Here is a 20,697-nt window from a genome sequence, read left to right as displayed (position 1 = left end):
ACCGTCACTTAGGCATAATAATTATGCTTTACAGAAATTATCAATAAGTCTGTTAGAATGGAAATGATTGGAAAATAATAATAGAGTCAAAATATGTAATCATTTCATATTTCGAGACTTCCTTACACCTGCGAGACAGTGTTGAATTTTTTACTTTGTTCGTAAATGTGTTATTTCGCACAAGTCGAGACATTGGTGACACTAATGCATAATTTTTCTGTGGTTGGTTCCGAGTATATGTCGAGTAAAGAATGCAACATATACAACAAAGCAGACTGTACACCTACACTAAGTATACTCCCTAGAAAATGATGGTTTGACTAAAAGCAGGCCGAACCAAGATTTATAATTCATTACATCGATAAAAATGTCCAAAATTAACAAAATATCTTTTGGTATTATAAATTGCTGTTTATGATTTCAGTAAGATTCTATTAGCAGATGCCTCCAAAATTTGTATACGAGAGTATTGAAACGTGTGCGAAATATCCCTTTATCTTTTAGATTTCTGAGATCTACGTTTGAAGAGAGAACGTCATGACGAAGAAGGATTTATCACAACTGTCTGGCGTTCACTCGTAATTAATTTTTATGTTCACAATAAAGATAACAACGACAAGAATTAGATGTGTTTTTTAAATTTTAGTTTTTGTCATTTGAAGAACTGCCATAGAAATATACATAATGACATTGTATCATCTGTGATACATTAATAACATTTCTCATCAGATAAATATACATACTTAACGATTAAACCCATAATCAGTCCATCCAACTCCCCGTAGTTTCGTATCCAAGTCACGTCACAAGAACAAAGACACGAACAAATATATATTACTTTAAAACAGACGTCGCTTATAAACTTTCACGCTCCCTCTCACACCAAACGTCTGCCTCTGTTCCAGTGATCCCAATCATGTGTTAAGATGGAGATGAGGGTTGGTATAAAGATGAGCCGAGGTTATCTTTCGGATTATGCTAATCCCGTACAAGGGATGCAATGCTATCAAACAACGATCTGAGAGGAATCATTGTTCGCCAGGCGACGAGGTCGCGTTCAGAGACATGGTTATCTAAATTCAACATTTTAACCGGAAGATTGGCAGCAAATGTGTCTTTTTAACAAATGCGACAGATATTGAATTAGCCCTCAGTATGTCTCAGATTATCTTAAAGGTACATGGTTAACACTGGTCTGTCTAGCGTGTACCGCCATTTGTAGCAGATCACTACGTGTACTCAAAAAGCAAGATGATGGAAGACAGTTTCTCTCCGCATTATGATACGCGTCCATCAACCATATAAACACATGTAATTGTATATATAATTTATCTAGAAGTTGACATGGTAAAGCAACCGTGAAATTGATGACATATTTGGTTATGATGACGTCATGATGTTAGCGAGGTAGTCTATATATTGTTGTGAAATTGTTCTAAATTTCTAATAATTACAAAACACCTGTAGACTGTAACGACTAGATTTAGTATTATATGACGTCTTCATACAATGACGTCATTATCAAATTCACATTTGTCACAGATATGTCACTTTGTATACATATTCACAACGACAACAACACATAGCAACTATTCATTAAAAGCATATGTTCGCGAAACCTTGGTCGAGAGGGGTTGGATGGATTGATGCTGGGCAGGTTTTGAGAACACGTGAGTTCGTACCAGATTCATTCTCTCGTACACATGCGCGCACTGTAAACTCAAAACACCAATAACATCACAACCAACAAATACGTGCATCCGTCCTCCCGCAACTTTCATTTCAATAAATAAGATTTATCACACATTTACACATTTTCTCACAAGAGTTTCGGAACCGGTGTCACCGGCATCCGCACCCCTCTACTACCATGTCCTGGTAACTCTTCAGTATCACCTTTTCATATTCGTCCACATAAAGTAGTGAGATTGGACTCAGCTCTGTTGGTACACAGCACGGTTTAGGGACAGACTTGGAGTCTATAGAATTCACCAAGTCCTGCACTATAGCGTGGTTTGTAGCGTTCATGTGTTCCGAAAACGGAAACTCACATTCGCCTTGACAATAATAAGCATGGTATCCAGGCGGCGCAAAAATCCAGTCTGTCCACCCCACGGCTGTAAAGTCTACATACAGTGGCTTCCTCCTACAGAATTTCTTGTGTCGTTTCCGCTTCCTGTTGCGCGGTCGCCTCCTTTTAGATTTTCTATTACTATTACTCCTTTTTGTCCGCGCTTTACCGCGATTGTCATCAGTATATGTAACTAAAAGTGGTCTTTGTAAATACCAATCTTCATCTGAAGCAGAAGTTGATCGCCGTAAACGCACGTGTTTCATTGGCTGTTTAGACGGATAATTGTTATAAGGTAGAATTCGTACTTCCAATCCATGGTTCGACTCCGGAGAGTTCTTCCACTTTAGCACAGCGGGCTGAACATCAAAAGACGCCCAAGAAGCGTTCTTACGACCACTAACATGTTTCACATCCAACAACCTCGTTATGGAATCCTGACCTTTTTTTATTGGTCTCATCACTTGTAATATTTCCACTCGTAAACGCCCCTTTTTGGCACTATCAACAGCACTATGATCCTTGTCGAAAAACACTCTCAACTCAGCAGCAGTGAGAACTTCCTCTAGGGGAATGTTTGACACATTGAACCACACTCGAACACAGTTGTTCTCCTCCCCGCAACCCGTCATCTCAACCGGATGATCATCGGCATCTGTGAAATAAAAATAAATTTTGTTTTAGAAAACTTAATTTAATTTCAAGGCGAGCAAAGCTAAACTGCTGAAACCCGACATTGTAATATGATGAATACAGTATTGTCATTGCCTTGAAAATAGTTTAATAATTACATAAAACATTGCGAAGTCAGGATTGCATCCTTATATAAAATGTATAAAGAATTCCTGGATTTTGTTAAAGATTCAAACGAAACTGCAAATTCAATTGCAAATATTAAGTAATTTTATACCGGGAAATGTTCATTTAAATTGAAATATTTTATTCGTCATCCATGTTCGCATACATACCTTTGTGGTAAAAACTTCTGACTGTGTTGGCTGTACCAACCCCTTTTCCTCGGATGTTAAAGTTAGGCGATAAAACATCGGGATCCTTTGTGTGGGTCTTGTACAAGTCTATCATATACTGAGGTATTTTGATATCCTTTTTGGGTCGGGGACGAGCATTAAGGCTGAACAAATTCAATAGACTCGATTCAAATGCTTGAATTATTTCTTTCTTTTGTTGAGAGTCAACGTTGTCGAGGAATTTGTTGTCAAAGAGATTATTTTGTTGATCCGCGGGCTGTTGTACGCTTATTGCAACACTGAGAGCTAGCAACAGAAATGTCCTTACTTCACCGGTCATGATGACGATACCTGTAAATACATAAAGAAACACAAAGTTAGCATAGCACTGGGTTTACAGTCCGGGGCAGCACAGGGCTGTAATTGTTCTCAGTTCACTAGTGACAAGAGAACCATTACCAAGGCTTTCTGTAAAGGATTAAACATTAAAAAAATCACACAAAACCATCACTTAGACACGAGGCATTCTAACCCGGCTCTAATCGCGTACCTCGACGCGTTCAGAGGGACTGATGATGATATGTTAACACGCAAAGTGGGAAATACAAGACAAGTGAGGGACGGACGGTAGTAGAGTTCGGGAGGGGTAAATAGTGCTTAAACGATTCTCAATTAAAAGTGTAGCAGTCTCCCCCAGCGATCTGATCACAGGTTTGAAACAAGTCATGTTGATCGAAATGAAACGTCTATTAATTAAGCGTGGAGAATAAATACTACCTAATCTGAATAAATGTATTGGGTTGAGGAGTCACGAATGGCAGCCTCTGATAGCGGCGAGGTGTCCCGATAGCTATGAGAGGCCAATCGCCGACTACCTTGCACACACTCGCTAATTGATGGAATGTGTTCCAATGAAGTCTGCACTGTGATACTCTTAATGTGAGTTATGCATATTTATAATATGCGATTTATGACGTCACAATCGACCACGATTCTAACGTTCGTGCCAATAAAAATCTTTTCGTGTCTTTTAATTATTCTCGTAACCATGAAAATGGGCAATAAACATCAGTGATTATTCTTTCCGAATTTCAAGAGCCAATGAAATATTGTTGATTGGATGACCTTAACTATTGGTATATACTATACTTTTATTTAAGTTGGCGCTCTTTTCTGTAGTGCTTCTTGAAATTTTACAAAAACTATATAACTAATCATATTACTGAAAATGGCAACAAAAAATAAATGCCTACAGCCATATGGCAGTCTGGCACACGCGTGTGTGGGAGACTTGTGCTCGATTTAGATACACAAACAACTAGACTTACATGGGGTCAGCAAGTCAAGCGTACCCCTTTACATTCAGTTATATAAAACATATGTAGAATATTAAGTTGGGTTAAGGAGTCGGATGATCCGTAACTCTGACGTCATTATCACGTTCAAAATATCAGTATTCCATTTATGGCCAAAATTGTGTTTAGTTCTACCAATTCTCTACTGAATAACTGACAAAATATAATCACATCGCTTATCAAAATGAACAGAATATTCAACAAAGCAGAGATGGAGTAAATTTCATTAACTTGTCTTAAGAAGAATATGTTATCATAATTTGATGTACAATTCATTCTTTAACGTGAACTGAGAAATATATTCCTAGACTTGTCCCGTGCTGAATATGCGGTCAAAATCTTATGCAATTTGATGAATATTTTAAGAGTATGAACAGTTTTGAAAGCTAGTGCATTTGTGGGTTTTTGTTCTGCCTACAAAATTACACTGCCACCAACAGTATGCCACAATACAGCGAGCATATGCTTTGCTAATGAGGGCCTCTACCGAAACAGAAATCTGTGCGCGAGATAAAATTCCTGGCGACTAGATTTTATGATAGTGCGACCGACGGCCGTGGCTCCTCGTCAGTGAACACTATGGGAACCTGCGGCAGTCTCCCCAAAGATCCACAGCCGAAACTTTTTTTCGAATATAATACAAAAAATAAAAAATAGAAGCTTGAAATACCCTTCTAACATCATAATACATATGCTTTCAAGTAAACCTTGAAGATGTAGCACGGATGACAAAAACTAGAGTGGTTATATGTGTACCACCCACCACTGCGGAAAGCCGGTGAGTAATAGACTAGTTATAAGCTGGGGTTACGCACACGACTGAGTAATCGGCCAGTAAAGCTAATTACAATAGTTTTGGCTGTAATGATCGGGTTTAAACACGAAAAACCCTGTAACGGTTTGATCGATCACTGATACACGCCCACTAGCTTAGAGGGTAACCTGCAAGTTCCGGTATCACTTACTCTCGTACCCAAAAAGGATTCTACTGCAGTATGGACGATGATGGTTAATGAAAGGATAATTTTATGGAAGCTAACCTGTGAAATGTATGAGGCGTGTTTATGTGGACGATTTGATTAGGAAGTACGCGCAAATGGCGATGTTACGAAATAAATCAATTATATATACTTTGTACAGTCATACTTTGATAAATAATATCTGGTCTAACGTCCATCCCAAAGTATCATTGTAAATAGGTTTTGGTGATCAATCAAAATCGTCCATTCATATATAAATGTGTATCATTTAGTTTACAAGTTAAGGCTAGAATATAATGATATGTGAGTCAAATGGGTGTTAGAATCGAGTCCAGATATACTGTGTACAGGTATTGGGGTCGGGATTAAAAAGACAAAGGCAAAGATCTACAACTATTAACCCTGAAAACGAATATCAATGGAGATCAGGAAAGGTTAAAGGTGGCTTTGTCACTATCTCACATCACCATTTAAATGTTTGTGGAACACGAATGCTATCCTGGCCCGATCTGTGTCTGTCGGTGGAACGGAATGTACAAGTTTGTGGGTACAACTAAAGGCAGAACGGGGACTATGGCAGACTGTGTAAAACTTAAGTTATTGTCTCTGTTGTGAGGCTCACTGGTTTGGAGCAATACAAAATTGTGGAGGTTCGAACGAAACCCAAATGGGGAAAAGATTATTTTTGATTATTAAACTCACGGAAAAAGTGTTGACGATTAGATGACTGTCACAGAAATATATTTTAAGAATATCCACAAACATCTTTTATGAATGTTAGAAAGGTTTATTTTAGAAAACCAATGCACTTTTGTAGGAATGCAAGAGTACAATGAAATAGATGTTTGACTTGAAGTATTTGAAAATACTCAAAAGATAATAAATTATTTATCTCTTGCACCAACAGAGGTAACTTTGTAATTTTGTATAGAAAACATGCGTCGAACAATCCCAATCTTTTAAACAACAATTTCGAAAATATTTTCAAATGTGAATTTATCGTTAAACTTCTGTGTAAAGTGTTATATCTTTCTATTTAAAGAATTTAGGGGTTCTTCAAATCAATTTCTAAATAAAAAAACATAATTCATTCCAAGGACAATTATTATCAAAACTCCTGTATGAAGTGTTATTGCTGCCCTTTAAGAATCGAGAGGATCCTTAAACTAATTGTGGCTAAATACCTAAATAGTACCGTTTAATCCCCATCCGATTACCCTTGGTCGAGTACCGAAGCACACACAGCTAGCTGGAATACCTGTGCTGTCGGTGTCGCCCTAAAACTGGGATTGTTGACTCGGCGGATAACAGTTTGTTGTTATCTACATAGTTTAGTAAGTTTTAACTTGCACTGATAAAATATATCAGTGAACAAAATGGTTTAGCACTGTGGAGTTAATAGGCCGTCAGGGAGGGCGAGAGAGAGTGAGACCATCGTGGAACGTTTACGGAGATAAACTGTCCAACATTTGAGGCATTTGTGTAGAGTGCCTAAATCGAGCACGCCACTCGCCTTCGGTCTGGTATTGTCATTGCCCCATCTAGTGTACCCCTTAATTCATAAAGCAGGCTTTTTGCTAATAATGCCAGGTTTTGAGAATGTATGGTTATTGTAAATTGCACGAGAGATATGGGGAATGTCTGTGCTGGTGGTGAATTGGCGCGATGCGTGTGGGGCAGGTACGAGAGGGCGATAGTAATGAACAAAATAATTAGAACGAGAAAGACACAACTCGAAACACAAGTGGAGTTACTTAACACGAGAACGTTTTAGCCGAAGCTGTAACTATTACTAGGATCGAGTAGGTACCTAAAATCTATGTGTCGAACCTAACATGGATGGATTTTTATGTTGTCATTTGTTGGGTTGGTGCTGATGTATAGTCGACTAGAAATATAATCAGCACGTGAACCAGACGAATTTCATTTGGAATATGAACAAACATTAATCCCAATTTTGATATGACCAGAAAAAAACCTTATAATCCTTTTAGAACATAATATACATTTCAATTATTGGTAGTTCGTGTTTGTATCAATTGATTTATGAAAGTTTTAGATATGATGCATTTCAGCGTAATTTCAAAAACAGTACAATTAAGGGGTAATCGTGAGCATGCAGCGATCTATAAATTATCATTATATTACATTCAAATATATCTTACTCTGATAAGGGCATTGATAGTTTTTGTCACCGACGACTGATATGATTATAAATTAGCAATTAAGTTGAATTGAACTGAATTAATTTACCATATATATTCTTTTTGTGGCTTCTTGTTATGTGTCGATGTCATTTTGATATGTTAAATATTTGGTACAAAATTATTTACAACCTATCCAAGAATTTGTCTCCAGATGTTTCCTTATTGAATAGTTAAAATTTTGGAATTCTGTCGTCGTTTCAAACATTAGAATTACACATCTCATTTATAGATTCGTGGGTTAAATACAATTGATATGACAGGTTACTACATAATGACAGAGATAAATGATTAGCACGTGGCCGGTTAATATTATGGTTGTAAGCGCGCGTTCGGAGCGGTGGGTGGGGTAGGGACATGCCCGGGGGTGGTAGTGACAGCTGGATAGATTGACAATGATCAGACGTCATATTTTTATGTTTTGATTAGAGATGAAACAGCACCGTCCCAGAGGCAGTGATCAAATTGATAATCACATACAATGACCGGGCATGCTTCATGCCTCGAGCCGGCAATATACACGTAACGTCTTCATGTATAGTGATTGTTTACAGAATGTAATATTGGTGTTCTGTCCGTGTGTCGGGTCGCCCCCACTAACGACTTAGAAAATCAATCTATCAGTGGACATTATTAAAGTATTTGTGGTAAAACCAAGGTGTGAAAAAATTGACCAAGTTGTGAAAATGTTATGCTCAATGATTAAAAATAAAAAAAGGAACCTCACACGATATTTTACTTATTTCATTCTTTAAATTTTTCGGATTTTTTCAGTAACTTTATAATATCTTATTCATTATAGATAAACCGATGGATTATTTAATAAAGTTGACCTTGTGTATATAATAACACAATACTTGGTTTATTTTCGCCAGTAATGTATTCTATAAGATACTCTAACGATTACGAGACACCTGCTCGATCGCATTACCAGAAACACGTGTTGAACATAGATCGGTTTGGACCTTACAATACACATCAACCTCGGTTAATATCACCGTATCGTGTCGGGTACTTAACAGATTCCCATAACTAACACCTGTCTAACTCGGACGCCACTCCAAAGCTTATATGCTTTATGTTGAAATTTTAACGGCTTAATGTTTTCTTTTTATTTATATGAGATTTTTCATTGTATATTTATATATATATATATACGTGGAACGGCGATACACCTGTCCGAGACTTAATATCAGGTGTGCTCCTATACAGGTGTTAACTGGTTAATATACATATACAAGGAAATATTTTTGGAATTCTCATTAACATGCAATGGTTCAAAATATTAGCATGAATCAAATTTCTTAAACATAATCGGGTGAATATCAGAGCGTAATAAAATGAAACAGCAGAGACATTCTTGTAATGAACGCGAACCTAAGGACAAACTCGGAGGGTATGGGTTTACCTTGTTAAGAATGTATACGTGAACCTACTAGCCTGCGTAAGTTCCCTACATGCCTAGATCCCTTGTGTGATTATTTAAGAATATATATGGGGAATATGTTCCTGATAATAACATTAATCTACTAAATGATATTGACAGGAAAAAGGTAGAAATCCTACGGAAATGGGCAGTGTGTTTGGGTTTATTCTCAGAAGATAAAAAATTAATGCAAGAATACTTTGGATAAAACAAAACGGTGCAAAAGAAATTTGGAAAATGTCAGTGTAATAGTTCAATGTTATCAGAGTTTTAGCTGGTGGTCGTTAATATAACTCGTGTATAATGGTCCAAAACCAGTCAACACAGAGTTTATTGACTACTTACGCTATTAGAGGAAGTTTCGTCACTCGCGTCCATTGGGGTAGTGAATAGCATCGCATGGTTTACATCATGTCCGTCTGGACAGACCCTGAGTAATCCAACACGCCGAATAAATAACAATAATTCCTGTCATCAAATATTTCAGAATTCAACTACATGGCGAAAATTCCCCATGACCACTCAATTCTGACACTAGATAATATCACGTTGTGGATTAGATCCCGTCAACGACACATCCATCTGTATAGAGAACACGTTAGACGCCGGTAAAGCCCACAGCTAGCATACGGATGTATTATGTCCAACATTTCGTTGAATACTTTTTTGCATCTGATAAAGGTATATATATGTATATGTATGTATATTGGGATCCGGTCGTCCTTACTACTTCCACACGTACAACGGTTTACTCCACAAAGACATACGTCACTAGCACTTATAAATCATTTTCATACTGAGAAGATTTCGATTTCAAAATATTTTGGTTGAGACTTTCAGCGAATTTTAACGTAACAAAAAATATCCACTTCTCTTACGCAGGTAGAACAAAGTAGTGCGCTCCAGCCTATCGGTCGAGCTCTATCATACCTATTTACTATCGACTTGTCAGCTCCTCGAATAACTAGCTTTTTGATTGGGCGGGAGGGAGGTATTTCACCCAGTCACTCATCTTCGCGCATGCCCACTTCCGTCAGTCAACAGGGGATAGTTCGTCCCCCTGACGTCAGATATACTACTCTAGTAGCATGATTTCCAATTGATTACGAGTATTTTGTCAATGATAGTGGACTGTTTGAGATTAGCGTTGTACATGAAACATTAACTGTAGACCCTAGTACACACACACACAGACCTAGCTAGCGTGACGGTACTACACACTATAAACTATATCGTCTGCTATTGTGAGTGCATAAATGTACATACGAAAAACTCTCAAATAATTGGTTTACAGGATTCAATATCAACTTATTTCACCTTATAATATCTTTAAAATATTTTTTTCAATGAAAATGTAATAAAAATATGTACATATTATATAGAAAACAAAATAATTTAAATAATTACGGTTTATTTCTAACTTTGAAATATTTAAACCTACATTGCCAGTTCGCGATGCGCTGCAAGCTTTAAGTATGAAATGAGATTATAAAAAAAAATAAAAAAAATATCGAATTTGTTATTGCTTCGGAAGAAAATTTAATGCAGGAAACTATTTTATTATAATTATATCGGTGCATTTCTTATGTAAATGCTTCAATAATAAGAAATTTATAACTACAAATTACGATTTATTGAACGAATTTATATCGCGTATTAAAAGGTGAAAACGACAAACAGAAGTTGGTGTGAGTCGACAAACATTTCACAAGTTACTTAAGAATAAATCTGTTGGTCAGTTGCGGTCAGTCTTTAAGGCACCACATTAAGTCGTAACTTCAACACGCCCCGTGGATTAAGACCCGATTAAAAACAGATTAAGATCGACAATATAGATTAAGTGAGAAACAATATATATACTCGACGTGCATCATACACACCTTAGCTTGTCATGGCTCCGGCCATATGTTGGTCAGTCTAGAAAGACACTGGACAGTCGTAGGTGTTCCGTAAACTTGATTGGAATGAATACTTTGTAATTAGTGACAGGTAAGTGATTCGCCAGGTGAGACTAGGTTAAGAGAAGTGAAGAAAGACAGATGGGCCTGGCGATATATACTCCCTTAGTCTATACCTCCACGCTTGTCGATTACTTACTTTCACTTTGACGGAGAACCACGTGCACGCGCTGAGTGTTTTCATAGAATGTAATTGTTGTGTGTTTACGATTCCTCCTCTTCAAGTTGTCGAGCAGCAGATGGTAACGGTGTCCTTAACAAACACAAATTGTTGTTACAGGTACCGCAATGTAAACAACCAATCGATTAACTTCTAAACCAATCGATTAATTAATTAATTAATTATCACCACGAGGACCTCTATTTGGCAGTAACACGGTATCAAACATCTGCGATAATTGCAATTTTGCTAATAATTAAAAATTAAATATTTGCTCTCTTTTTAATCCTCTCAAAAACTGACATTTTGTCATTTGCCTCATCAAAATATTATACTTCCGTAACTTCTATGATATAAGAAAGAAAGAAAAAATATGACAAGAAGAGTTACACCCCAAGAACTTTTTTGTTTGTTTTAAAATACAAATTTTGTTTCATTTTAAAAATTCAATTACCGAAAGAATTACCGACAGAGATCAGGAACTATATCCATGTAGCATTCTATCATTTCTCAGACACCGACATTTAATGTCGGAGATTTCCTTGTTAGAAAGTGCCAGTCATTTAGCAATGATACATGGCTCCGCCCACACCCCCTCTTCTCATGTCGGCCAGGTGATCTCATCGATATTTCATCATTTCATCAAAATCACATATTTTTACCGCGAATAATATTTATAGATTTATTGATAATTCACATTATGATATTTCTTATTTCAGCTCAGTATAATCTACGACAATTTGATTTAATTATCTTTATCTGTAAAAAAAAATCAATATTTTCTATTTTAAGTCAACAGTAATCCCTTATTATAAGCTTCTTCTTGTTCAAACGAATACATAACATATAATTATCATTTTGAATTAAATCGTAATCATTAAATTGATATAGTGTCTTTTACGTTAGTAAGTGTTTATTTCAGAAGTAAAAACGGATCCTTAATTGATCATAACGGCATTATAATGAGTGTTATTATCTCAGTGTTCATTATAACTGAGGTAATACACTACTGTATCAATTCGTACACACAAAATTAGTAATGAAAGTGATATATTATGGCTTACAATTTCCAAAGCTTGATTCCAACTCTCTATGTGTTAATAATAAACTCGTATTCCTGTTTCGACTTATCAATCTGAACAAAAAAAAACGTAAATTAAATAAGACTGGTAAAATTGGTTAGCGCAGCTGAGGATTTGTTTGATATTATAATGTAAAATCATATTCTACTAATACATTGTTTTTCAAATACTATATATACATTAGAGATGAGATGTTATTTTGTGGTATATTAAGAAAAAAAACTGTATAAAATGAAACTTAATGTGACATTACTTAGTGTCTATTGATTATTATCAAATATCGACTGCTTTGTTTTCTTTTCGAAGTTAAGATCATTTGTATTATCACTAAAATTATATGTCCGTGTATACGTAGTTTACGTACATATGCTCAGAAAATGTCTGGCTATTCGAACGCTAACTGTTTACGTGATCGAGTGATTATGTTTACATTTTGTTCAATATCTTATCAACAGACAGTGTCATTAAAGCATGTAGTACATTGGTAACTGTCTCGTATGGGTTTCGACCTCAGAGGTGGAGATCTTGTAGTGTTTTATGGTAAAACTTTAACCACTAGACCATTATTATACATCAGAAATACAAGTATGGTACCGGGCACATAAATCGCCTCACAGACTGGGGACATAACCCATAAAAGTATGGTAACTATCGCCTCACAGACTGGGGACATCACAGATAGAATTATGGTAACTATTGCCACACAGACTGGGGACATCACACATACAAGTATGGTAACTATTGCCTCACAGACTGGGGACATCACACATACAAGTATGGTAACTATTGCCACACAGACTGGGGACATCACACATACAAGTATGGTTACTATCGACCACAAACCGGGGACTTCACACATACAAGTATGGTAACTATCGCCACACAGACTGGGGACATCACACATACAAGTATGGTAACTATTGCCACACAGACTGGGGACATCACACATACAAGTATGGTAACTATTGCCACACAGACTGGGGACATCACACATAGAAGTATGGTAACCATCGCCTCACAGACTGGGGACATCACACATAGAAATATGCTAACTATCGCCTCACAGACTGGGGATATCACATATAAAAGTATGGTAACTATCGCCACACAGACTGGGGACATCACACATACCCGTATGGTAACTATCGCCACACAGACTGGGGACATCACACATACAAGTATGGTAACTATCGCCACACACACTGGGGACATCACACATACAAATATGGTAACTATTGCCACACAGACTGGGGACATCACACATAGAAGTATGGTAGCTATCGTCACACAGACTGGTGACATCACACATAAAAGTATGGTAACTATCGCCTCACAGACTGGGGACATCACACATACAAGTATGGTCACTATCGCCACACAGACTGGGGACATCACACATACAAGTATGGTAACTATTGCCACACAGACTGGGGACATCACACATACAAGTATGGTAACTATTGCCACACAGACTGGGGACATCACACATACAAGTATGGTAACTATCGCCACACAGACTGGGGATATCACACATACAAGTATGGTAACTATCGCCACACAGACTGGGGACATCACACATACCCGTATGGTAACTATCGCCACACAGACTGGGGACATCACACATACAAGTATGGTAACTATCGCCACACACACTGGGGACATCACACATACAAGTATGGTAACTATTGCCACACACACTGGGGACATCACACATACAAGTATGGAAACTATCGCCTCACAGACTGGGGACATCACACATAGAAGTATGGTAACCATCGCCTCACAGACTGGGGACATCACACATAGAAATATGCTAACTATCGCCTCACAGACTGGGGATATCACATATAAAAGTATGGTAACTATCGCCACACAGACTGGGGACATCACACATACCCGTATGGTAACTATCGCCACACAGACTGAGGACATCACACATACAAGTATGGTAACTATCGCCACACACACTGGGGACATTACACATACAAGTATGGTAACTATTGCCACACACACTGGGGACATCACACATAGAAGTATGGTAACTATCGCCACACACACTGGGGACATCACACATAGAAGTATGGTAACTATCGCCACACAGACTGGGGACATCACACATAGAAGTATGGTAACTATCGTCACACAGACTGGTGACATCACACATACAAGTATGGTAACTATCGCCACACAGACTGGGGACATCACACATACAAGTATGGTAACTATCGCCACACAGACTGGGGACATCACACATAGAAGTATGGTAGCTATCGTCACACAGACTGGTGACATCACACATACAAGTATGGTAACTATCGCCACACAGACTGGGGACATCACACATAGAAGTATGGTAACTATCGTCACACAGACTGGTGACATCACACATACAAGTATGGTAACTATCGCCACACAGACTGGGGACATCACACATACAAGTATGGTAACTATCGCCACACACACTGGGGACATCACACATACAAGTATGGTAACTATTGCCACACACACTGGGGACATCACACATACAAGTATGGAAACTATCGCCACACAGACTGGGGACATCACACACACAAGTATGGTAACTATCGCCACACACACCCGGGACATCACACATACATGTATGGTAACTATTGCCACACAGACTGGGCCATCACACATACAAGTATGGAAACTATCGCCACACAGACTGGGGACATCACACATACAAGTATGGTAACTATCGTCACACATACTGGTGACATCACACATAGAAGTATGGTAACTATCGCCACACAGACTGGGGACATCACACATAGAAGTATGGTAACTATCGTCACACAGACTGGTGACATCACACATACAAGTATGGTAACTATCGCCACACAGACTGGGGACATCACACATAGAAGTATGGTAACTATCGTCACACAGACTGGTGACATCACACATACAAGTATGGTAACTATCGCCACACAGACTGGGGACTTCACACATAGAAGTATGGTAACTATCGCCACACAGACTGGGGACATCACACATACAAGTATGGTAACTATCGCCACACAGACTGGGGACATCACACATACAAGTATGGTAACTATCGCCACACAGACTGGGGACATCACACATAGAAGTATGGTAACTATCGTCACACAGACTGGTGACATCACACATACAAGTATGGTAACTATCGCCACACAGACTGGGGACATCACACATACAAGTATGGTAACTATCGCCACACAGACTGGGGACATCACACATAGAAGTATGGTAGCTATCGCCACACAGACTCGGACATCACACATAGAAGTATGGTAACTACCAACACACAGACTGGGGACATCACACATAGAAGTATGGTAACTACCAACACACAGACTGGGGACATCACACATACAAGTATGGTAACTATCGCCTCACAGACTGGGACATCACACATACAAGTATGGTAACTACCAACACACAGACTGGGAACATCACACATAGAAATATGGTTAGTATCGCCACACAGACTGGTGACATCACACAAAGAAGTATGGTAACACACATGGAAGTATGGTAGCTATCGCCACACATATCGGGGACATAAAACATACAAAGGAGAATAACTCGTCGTCACAAGGTTCGTCTGTGGCTATGTACAGAGACCGACTGTGGACATACAAAAGTGCATTATGTTTTTGTCAAAAATATCTTAGTAAGGATATTGCTGTTCTGTTGAAAGTTTACATGTTCTTGATTTTGAAAACAGAACATGACGTAAGTATTAACGTTAACTCTTCATAAATAATAATAAATAATCTCTAAAAATATAAAACGATTGCCAGTAATAATTTTGACGAAAAAAAAGATTAATTAAATCCAATAGTTAACAAAGGCGCCTAAATGAGTACTAAGGTCTCTGCTAATGACACTTTAGTACATCGTGTGAAAGTTTCCTCTGTCATTACCAACTTTGTGTTTATCGCAGAGGTTAGTTTCCACCCAATAACGCTAATCTGACAGACAAACTCGTGGAGGAGATTTCCAAGTTGATGATATTGACCTGCTCTGTGTTAACATGTTAATAAACTCTTAGTCTCATCTCTTATCGTGTACCCACAGCGCCCTCTGTCGCAATTATCAGCATTCCGAGATAAGGCGGGAACCTGTTTTTAGGGATCGTCTCACTCGACGGAGATATCAAACGCATTTTACGCAGTTGGTTTGTACCTGTTTAGAAACTAACACAACGCAAAGGAACACATTTTAATGTATTTCTAACTTTAAAGTAATTTAAATTAGATCGAGTTTCAACTTAATTTTCTGTGCAGCTGCTGGAGTAGGGATCTACCGGAAGTGATTAACTAATTGGTTAATTATACGCCTACACATCTTATCTAGTTATATCTTATATGTATTCTGTATATCTAGAGCTTGTATTCCGTCATACAACAGGAATATACTTTCAGTGAAAATTAATATAAACTCAATCCAATTCACATCAATGCCATGTTTTAAAACTATGATTATTGGTTCTGACAGGAAATTTATCGTCTGCATCATATTGGTTTTTCCGAAATCTGTAACATTTATATTTCGTAAATGCTGATTTGGATAGATATTACGTGTCTGGTAGAATCTAAATTATGACCAATAAGGATCGTGTTTACAAAACTGGAACTTCAGCCGACAGTTCACTCCCTTCCGAACAGCTAATCACGAAGTTTGGTGCAATTTTGAAGAATACTTCAGCCAGTATTTTTGTATGTTTTGGCGATACTGTTTGCAACACTTGATGAAGATAGCCAGACGATACCTATAGCTATCGTTTCCTTCTGAGGATCTGAGGAACACTAAAGACATACCATAGCAAACATTTTACCGCAATCGTTCACAGTAAAGGGGACAATTCTCACTACTTTTAAGTGACTGTTTGATATGTGATTTTCGATATTTCGTTCGCCTTATTGAAGGACCGTAGCTCGGCGACATATTTAACTTGTCAGGATGATTTTTTTTTATTTATCTTTTACAGCGAATAGTTTATGATCAGTAGACAATATATTTGGGAAACGATGAGCGACATTTAAAGTATATTTTATGAGCGATTACTTCACGACATATTGGCGACAATTACAAATAACTTTCCAATCGGCTATTTTTTTTTTAAATATTTGACGACTATTTCAAATATATATTTTAAGCGATTATATCTTGTTATATGTTTATTTTTTTCCAATATCTTTTAAGCAATTATTAAAAGAATTGCATGTGAAAGTTTTTTTACTACTAAAGGAGTTCACTGTAAAAAATAGACGACGTAACCTTGATAACCTTAATAACCTTGATTAGTGTTGTTTTTTAAGAGAAATCTATGACGAAGCCCCAGAACTATTTAGTAATTTATTTTTGGACAAACACGAGTTTTCCACACCATGATTAATTCCAACGAATCCAAGAGGGGAATAACTTTACAATACTCTATATTGAATTCCATTGCTCCCCTACACGGGCACCAGAAGTGGCCACTTACTCAGAAGTATACCAAGGTTCGGACCCGTGTCCTGGTGTGCTCAGTGCATCGTAGTGTACCGCGACATCGCGACCAGGCCGTATGTTTTGACGATATCGCGGATAAGTCGTGTTGTGACGATGGACGGAACCCAAACTATCACTACGATGCGCTATCTTGGAGAGTTAAGACACGGGCTATAAATTACGAGGACTAAGCTTGTTGACAAAGCTGTTCGTGTTTACAAATATCGCGACTGCAGTTGGTGTTGCCAGGTGTGAACTTTGGCCATGTGGACACAGGTGGCGATTAATCCTATATCCTAACACGGTCTGTCATCTTTGAAATATTTCTGCCAGAAATAACTTCTAAAATATTCTAATAAAATGTATATATAACATTCCATTCTTCAAATCTTATTTGACTACACCATGTACCCGACACGAGCCTGTTTTTTGAGACTTTGATGTAATTTGTTATCGGTTTTAAATTAGATGACATTAAGTTCGAGGCCCTCTCGCGGAATGTGTATATGTCTGTGGGCTCCCCGTGCCATAGCGAATGTGATGTGATTTGCCGCATAAGTTTCAGATCTTCTCTTCTTCACAACGACCAACAATAGTTCCCGTTATATGGGTATAATTTCCAGTTTGACGCCAAACTGACGACGCTTTTGTAAATATTCCTTTAAAAAACCTCCTAGTCTCATCCCTCTCGAGGAATAACGCGTAAACGCACGTGCGGGAGATCGCAAAATACGTCCCCTTAATCTGTGTAGCGCCTGTCCACAGAGACGGGCGCGAAAGACACGGCGACGTCAATATCATCGAATTAATTACATTTTAAACATGACAGCTTTAATTAAGTACTTAAAATTAGGATAAAAGACGCGATCTTGTAGGGGCGATATTAACATTTTATTTAAGTTTTGTTGTGTTGAAACGATGAGGGAATGATTTGTCAATTCAATATACGATCAATTGACTGAATGGAATTAATTAAATAAATAATGTGTCAATTTTTATAAACTATATGAGTATTTCAACATTAAATTTTATGAATGTAATCATGATGTATTATTGACACTAATTGTTTGCCTGTCAAATGTGGCACGTGGTCAGGCCGGAAATCGACATGCATCGATATTTTTGTTACAAACGATAATTAGGTGATTAATTAGCCTAATTATAAGATTGGCACAATGCTAGAAACATGACGGGAGTGTAATTACTTCGGACGGTCTCGCTTCAGTGAACAAAACAAAATTGCGTTTCGGTACTAGAACAAAACAATACCAAATTCAATTCAAGTCGAGATGTAATTAAAGTCACAGAAATATAAACATTTATTGTTAACCATCCTAACAGACGAAATTTGACCACGAAACTGACAGTTTTTTACCCACGGGAAGTGACATTTTATTAAACACGAAAAATGCAATGTCGTGTTCGCGCATCAATAAAACTCACCAACACCTAATTTTAACATTTTAAGGAGTTGACATTTTTAGCTATACATTTTTATTTTGGTATTTTAAGAGCTGTCCTTTTGGAAATAAGGCGCACACGCCAAACTATAACTGTCGGTCTATTCTTGTCTAGAATATACTCTATATGTCTATTCGTGAGTTTCTTGCCAATAAATGATACATGTATGATATCAATGAGAATTTTCTAACTACGTGTATTACAACTCCCAAGTAATATAAAACCTATATTAAGTTTGGTCTCGGACAAGTTCAAAAATATGATTTGAACATTTTTTATTCACTGCGACTTGTTATTTTTATAGATTAATTTGTGGTTTTCATTAAAATGTAATAATACATATTACGTTTTAAGTGTATCTCTTCATCACTTTACTTATTAACTGGAAGAAAAAGAAAGAAATGTTTGTATAAACGATTTAATTCGGTGTCTGCGCATGTGTTTTGAACTGTCTTTCTTTTCAGAATAATTGCCGTTAGATCTAAATATTTCTTTAAAATACATTTTACCCACATCACGTATTAGAATATAATGTCGACACGGAAAATCTTAAAATACAATTGAAATGTTTTACAAAATCAAAACTTTTGTATTTTCCTACAATTAATTGTCCTTGTTTGAAATGAAACAGATGCCACTGCATTGTTTTAATTACCGATATACACACCTACATAGCTAGCGGATATTCAATGTATATAGGATCATGTTTCAGCTCAATACGATATCGCACGATCTCTGCCCGGGGTGGATCTTACTCCATATTTGATCTGCTGGGTGATTTGCTGACAATATATGCTGACAATATGTCAGCAATAAACCCGGATAGTCACCAGATGTACGAACCGAGTTATCTTTTCTTTGTTTAAACACCACCAGATCTAATTAGTAAAACGTATAGAAAATAGATAACAAAATGTGTTCGTGATGTTATATAAAAATAAGAAGATTTTCTTATAAAAATGCGTGAAATATATTAATGTGGCATTGTTACTAATGGCAAAAGGTTTAGCATTATACTGATTGACCAAAGAGCGATACTAAAACTAGCAGTTAAAAGTAGTACAAATGCTATCTGGTTGTCTAATAAATCTGATTCCACAAAAAGGCGATGAAGAACCACGACGACATCAGCGAATCTAATGTGAAATTTACGTTTTACAGTTGTTGAATTATTTGAAAAATAAGATATGATACAGACTTAACTATTCATGATCAGTGCAACTTGAACTTTCGTCTCCCTGCAGACCCCACTTCAGACGGTAATGGCGGGCAGCCGAAAGTACCGGTGCAAGTTGGAGTGTTTATGGTTCAAATCTTGTTTTCTACACGATACAGGATGTTGATGTGGGCAGAGATAGAAGAAAAACACGAACCTAAAACTGAGATCCGTGTTACGACCTTGTCTACAAAGCCACGCACAGACCCACCAGCATGGTAGCCTTTGACGGACAAGTGACGTCATACACAACAGTTGCTAAACATGTGACGTAGTGCACAACAGTTGTCGTGAACAAATTGCTCCACCTTTCC

General features: G+C 37.4%; 3 protein-coding genes across 4 annotated transcripts; 2 read left to right on the top strand and 1 right to left on the bottom strand.

Moving 5' to 3' along the window:
* Positions 1-622: 622 nt before the first annotated feature.
* LOC138318177 (bone morphogenetic protein 2-like) lies at positions 623-11,027 on the bottom strand. Of its 2 annotated transcripts, none has more exons than XM_069260341.1 (3): positions 10,885-11,027; positions 3,040-3,390; positions 623-2,726 (listed from the first exon to the last, which is right to left on the bottom strand). In XM_069260341.1, exons 2-3 carry the CDS (start codon positions 3,377-3,379, stop codon positions 1,843-1,845), a joined length of 1,224 nt encoding a protein of 407 aa, XP_069116442.1. In that variant the 5' UTR covers positions 3,380-3,390; positions 10,885-11,027; the 3' UTR covers positions 623-1,842. The 2 variants fall into 2 exon arrangements, with proteins under 2 accessions (XP_069116442.1, XP_069116441.1); XM_069260340.1 differs by lacking the exon at positions 10,885-11,027 and adding an exon at positions 9,350-9,920.
* Positions 11,028-13,069: 2,042 nt separating this feature from the next.
* On the top strand, positions 13,070-14,920 carry LOC138319622 (mucin-21-like). Its single transcript, XM_069262771.1, has one exon. The coding sequence runs from the start codon at positions 13,070-13,072 to the stop codon at positions 14,918-14,920; it is 1,851 nt and encodes a 616-aa protein (XP_069118872.1).
* Positions 14,921-14,958: 38 nt separating this feature from the next.
* Positions 14,959-15,504, top strand: LOC138319621 (mucin-21-like). The gene has a single exon (XM_069262770.1). The coding sequence runs from the start codon at positions 14,959-14,961 to the stop codon at positions 15,502-15,504; it is 546 nt and encodes a 181-aa protein (XP_069118871.1).
* Positions 15,505-20,697: the final 5,193 nt, after the last annotated feature.

Source organism: Argopecten irradians, chromosome 3, assembly GCF_041381155.1.
Source record: "Argopecten irradians isolate NY chromosome 3, Ai_NY, whole genome shotgun sequence".
In the NCBI taxonomy this organism is placed as follows: domain Eukaryota; kingdom Metazoa; phylum Mollusca; class Bivalvia; order Pectinida; family Pectinidae; genus Argopecten; species Argopecten irradians.
This window is presented reverse-complemented; position numbering and strand designations above follow the sequence as displayed.

Excerpts from the sequence above, each read along its gene's own strand:
- LOC138319621 (XM_069262770.1), top strand. The coding sequence starts at position 14,959 with ATGGTAACTATCGCCACACAGACTGGGGACATCACACATAGAAGTATG.
- LOC138318177 (XM_069260341.1), bottom strand. The coding sequence starts at position 3,379 with ATGACCGGTGAAGTAAGGACATTTCTGTTGCTAGCTCTCAGTGTTGCA. Across the intron at positions 2,727-3,039 it reads CAGAAGTTTTTACCACAAAG|ATGCCGATGATCATCCGGTT; the intron begins GTATGTATGCGA and ends TTTATTTCACAG.
- LOC138319622 (XM_069262771.1), top strand. The coding sequence starts at position 13,070 with ATGGTAACTATCGCCACACAGACTGGGGACATCACACATACAAGTATG.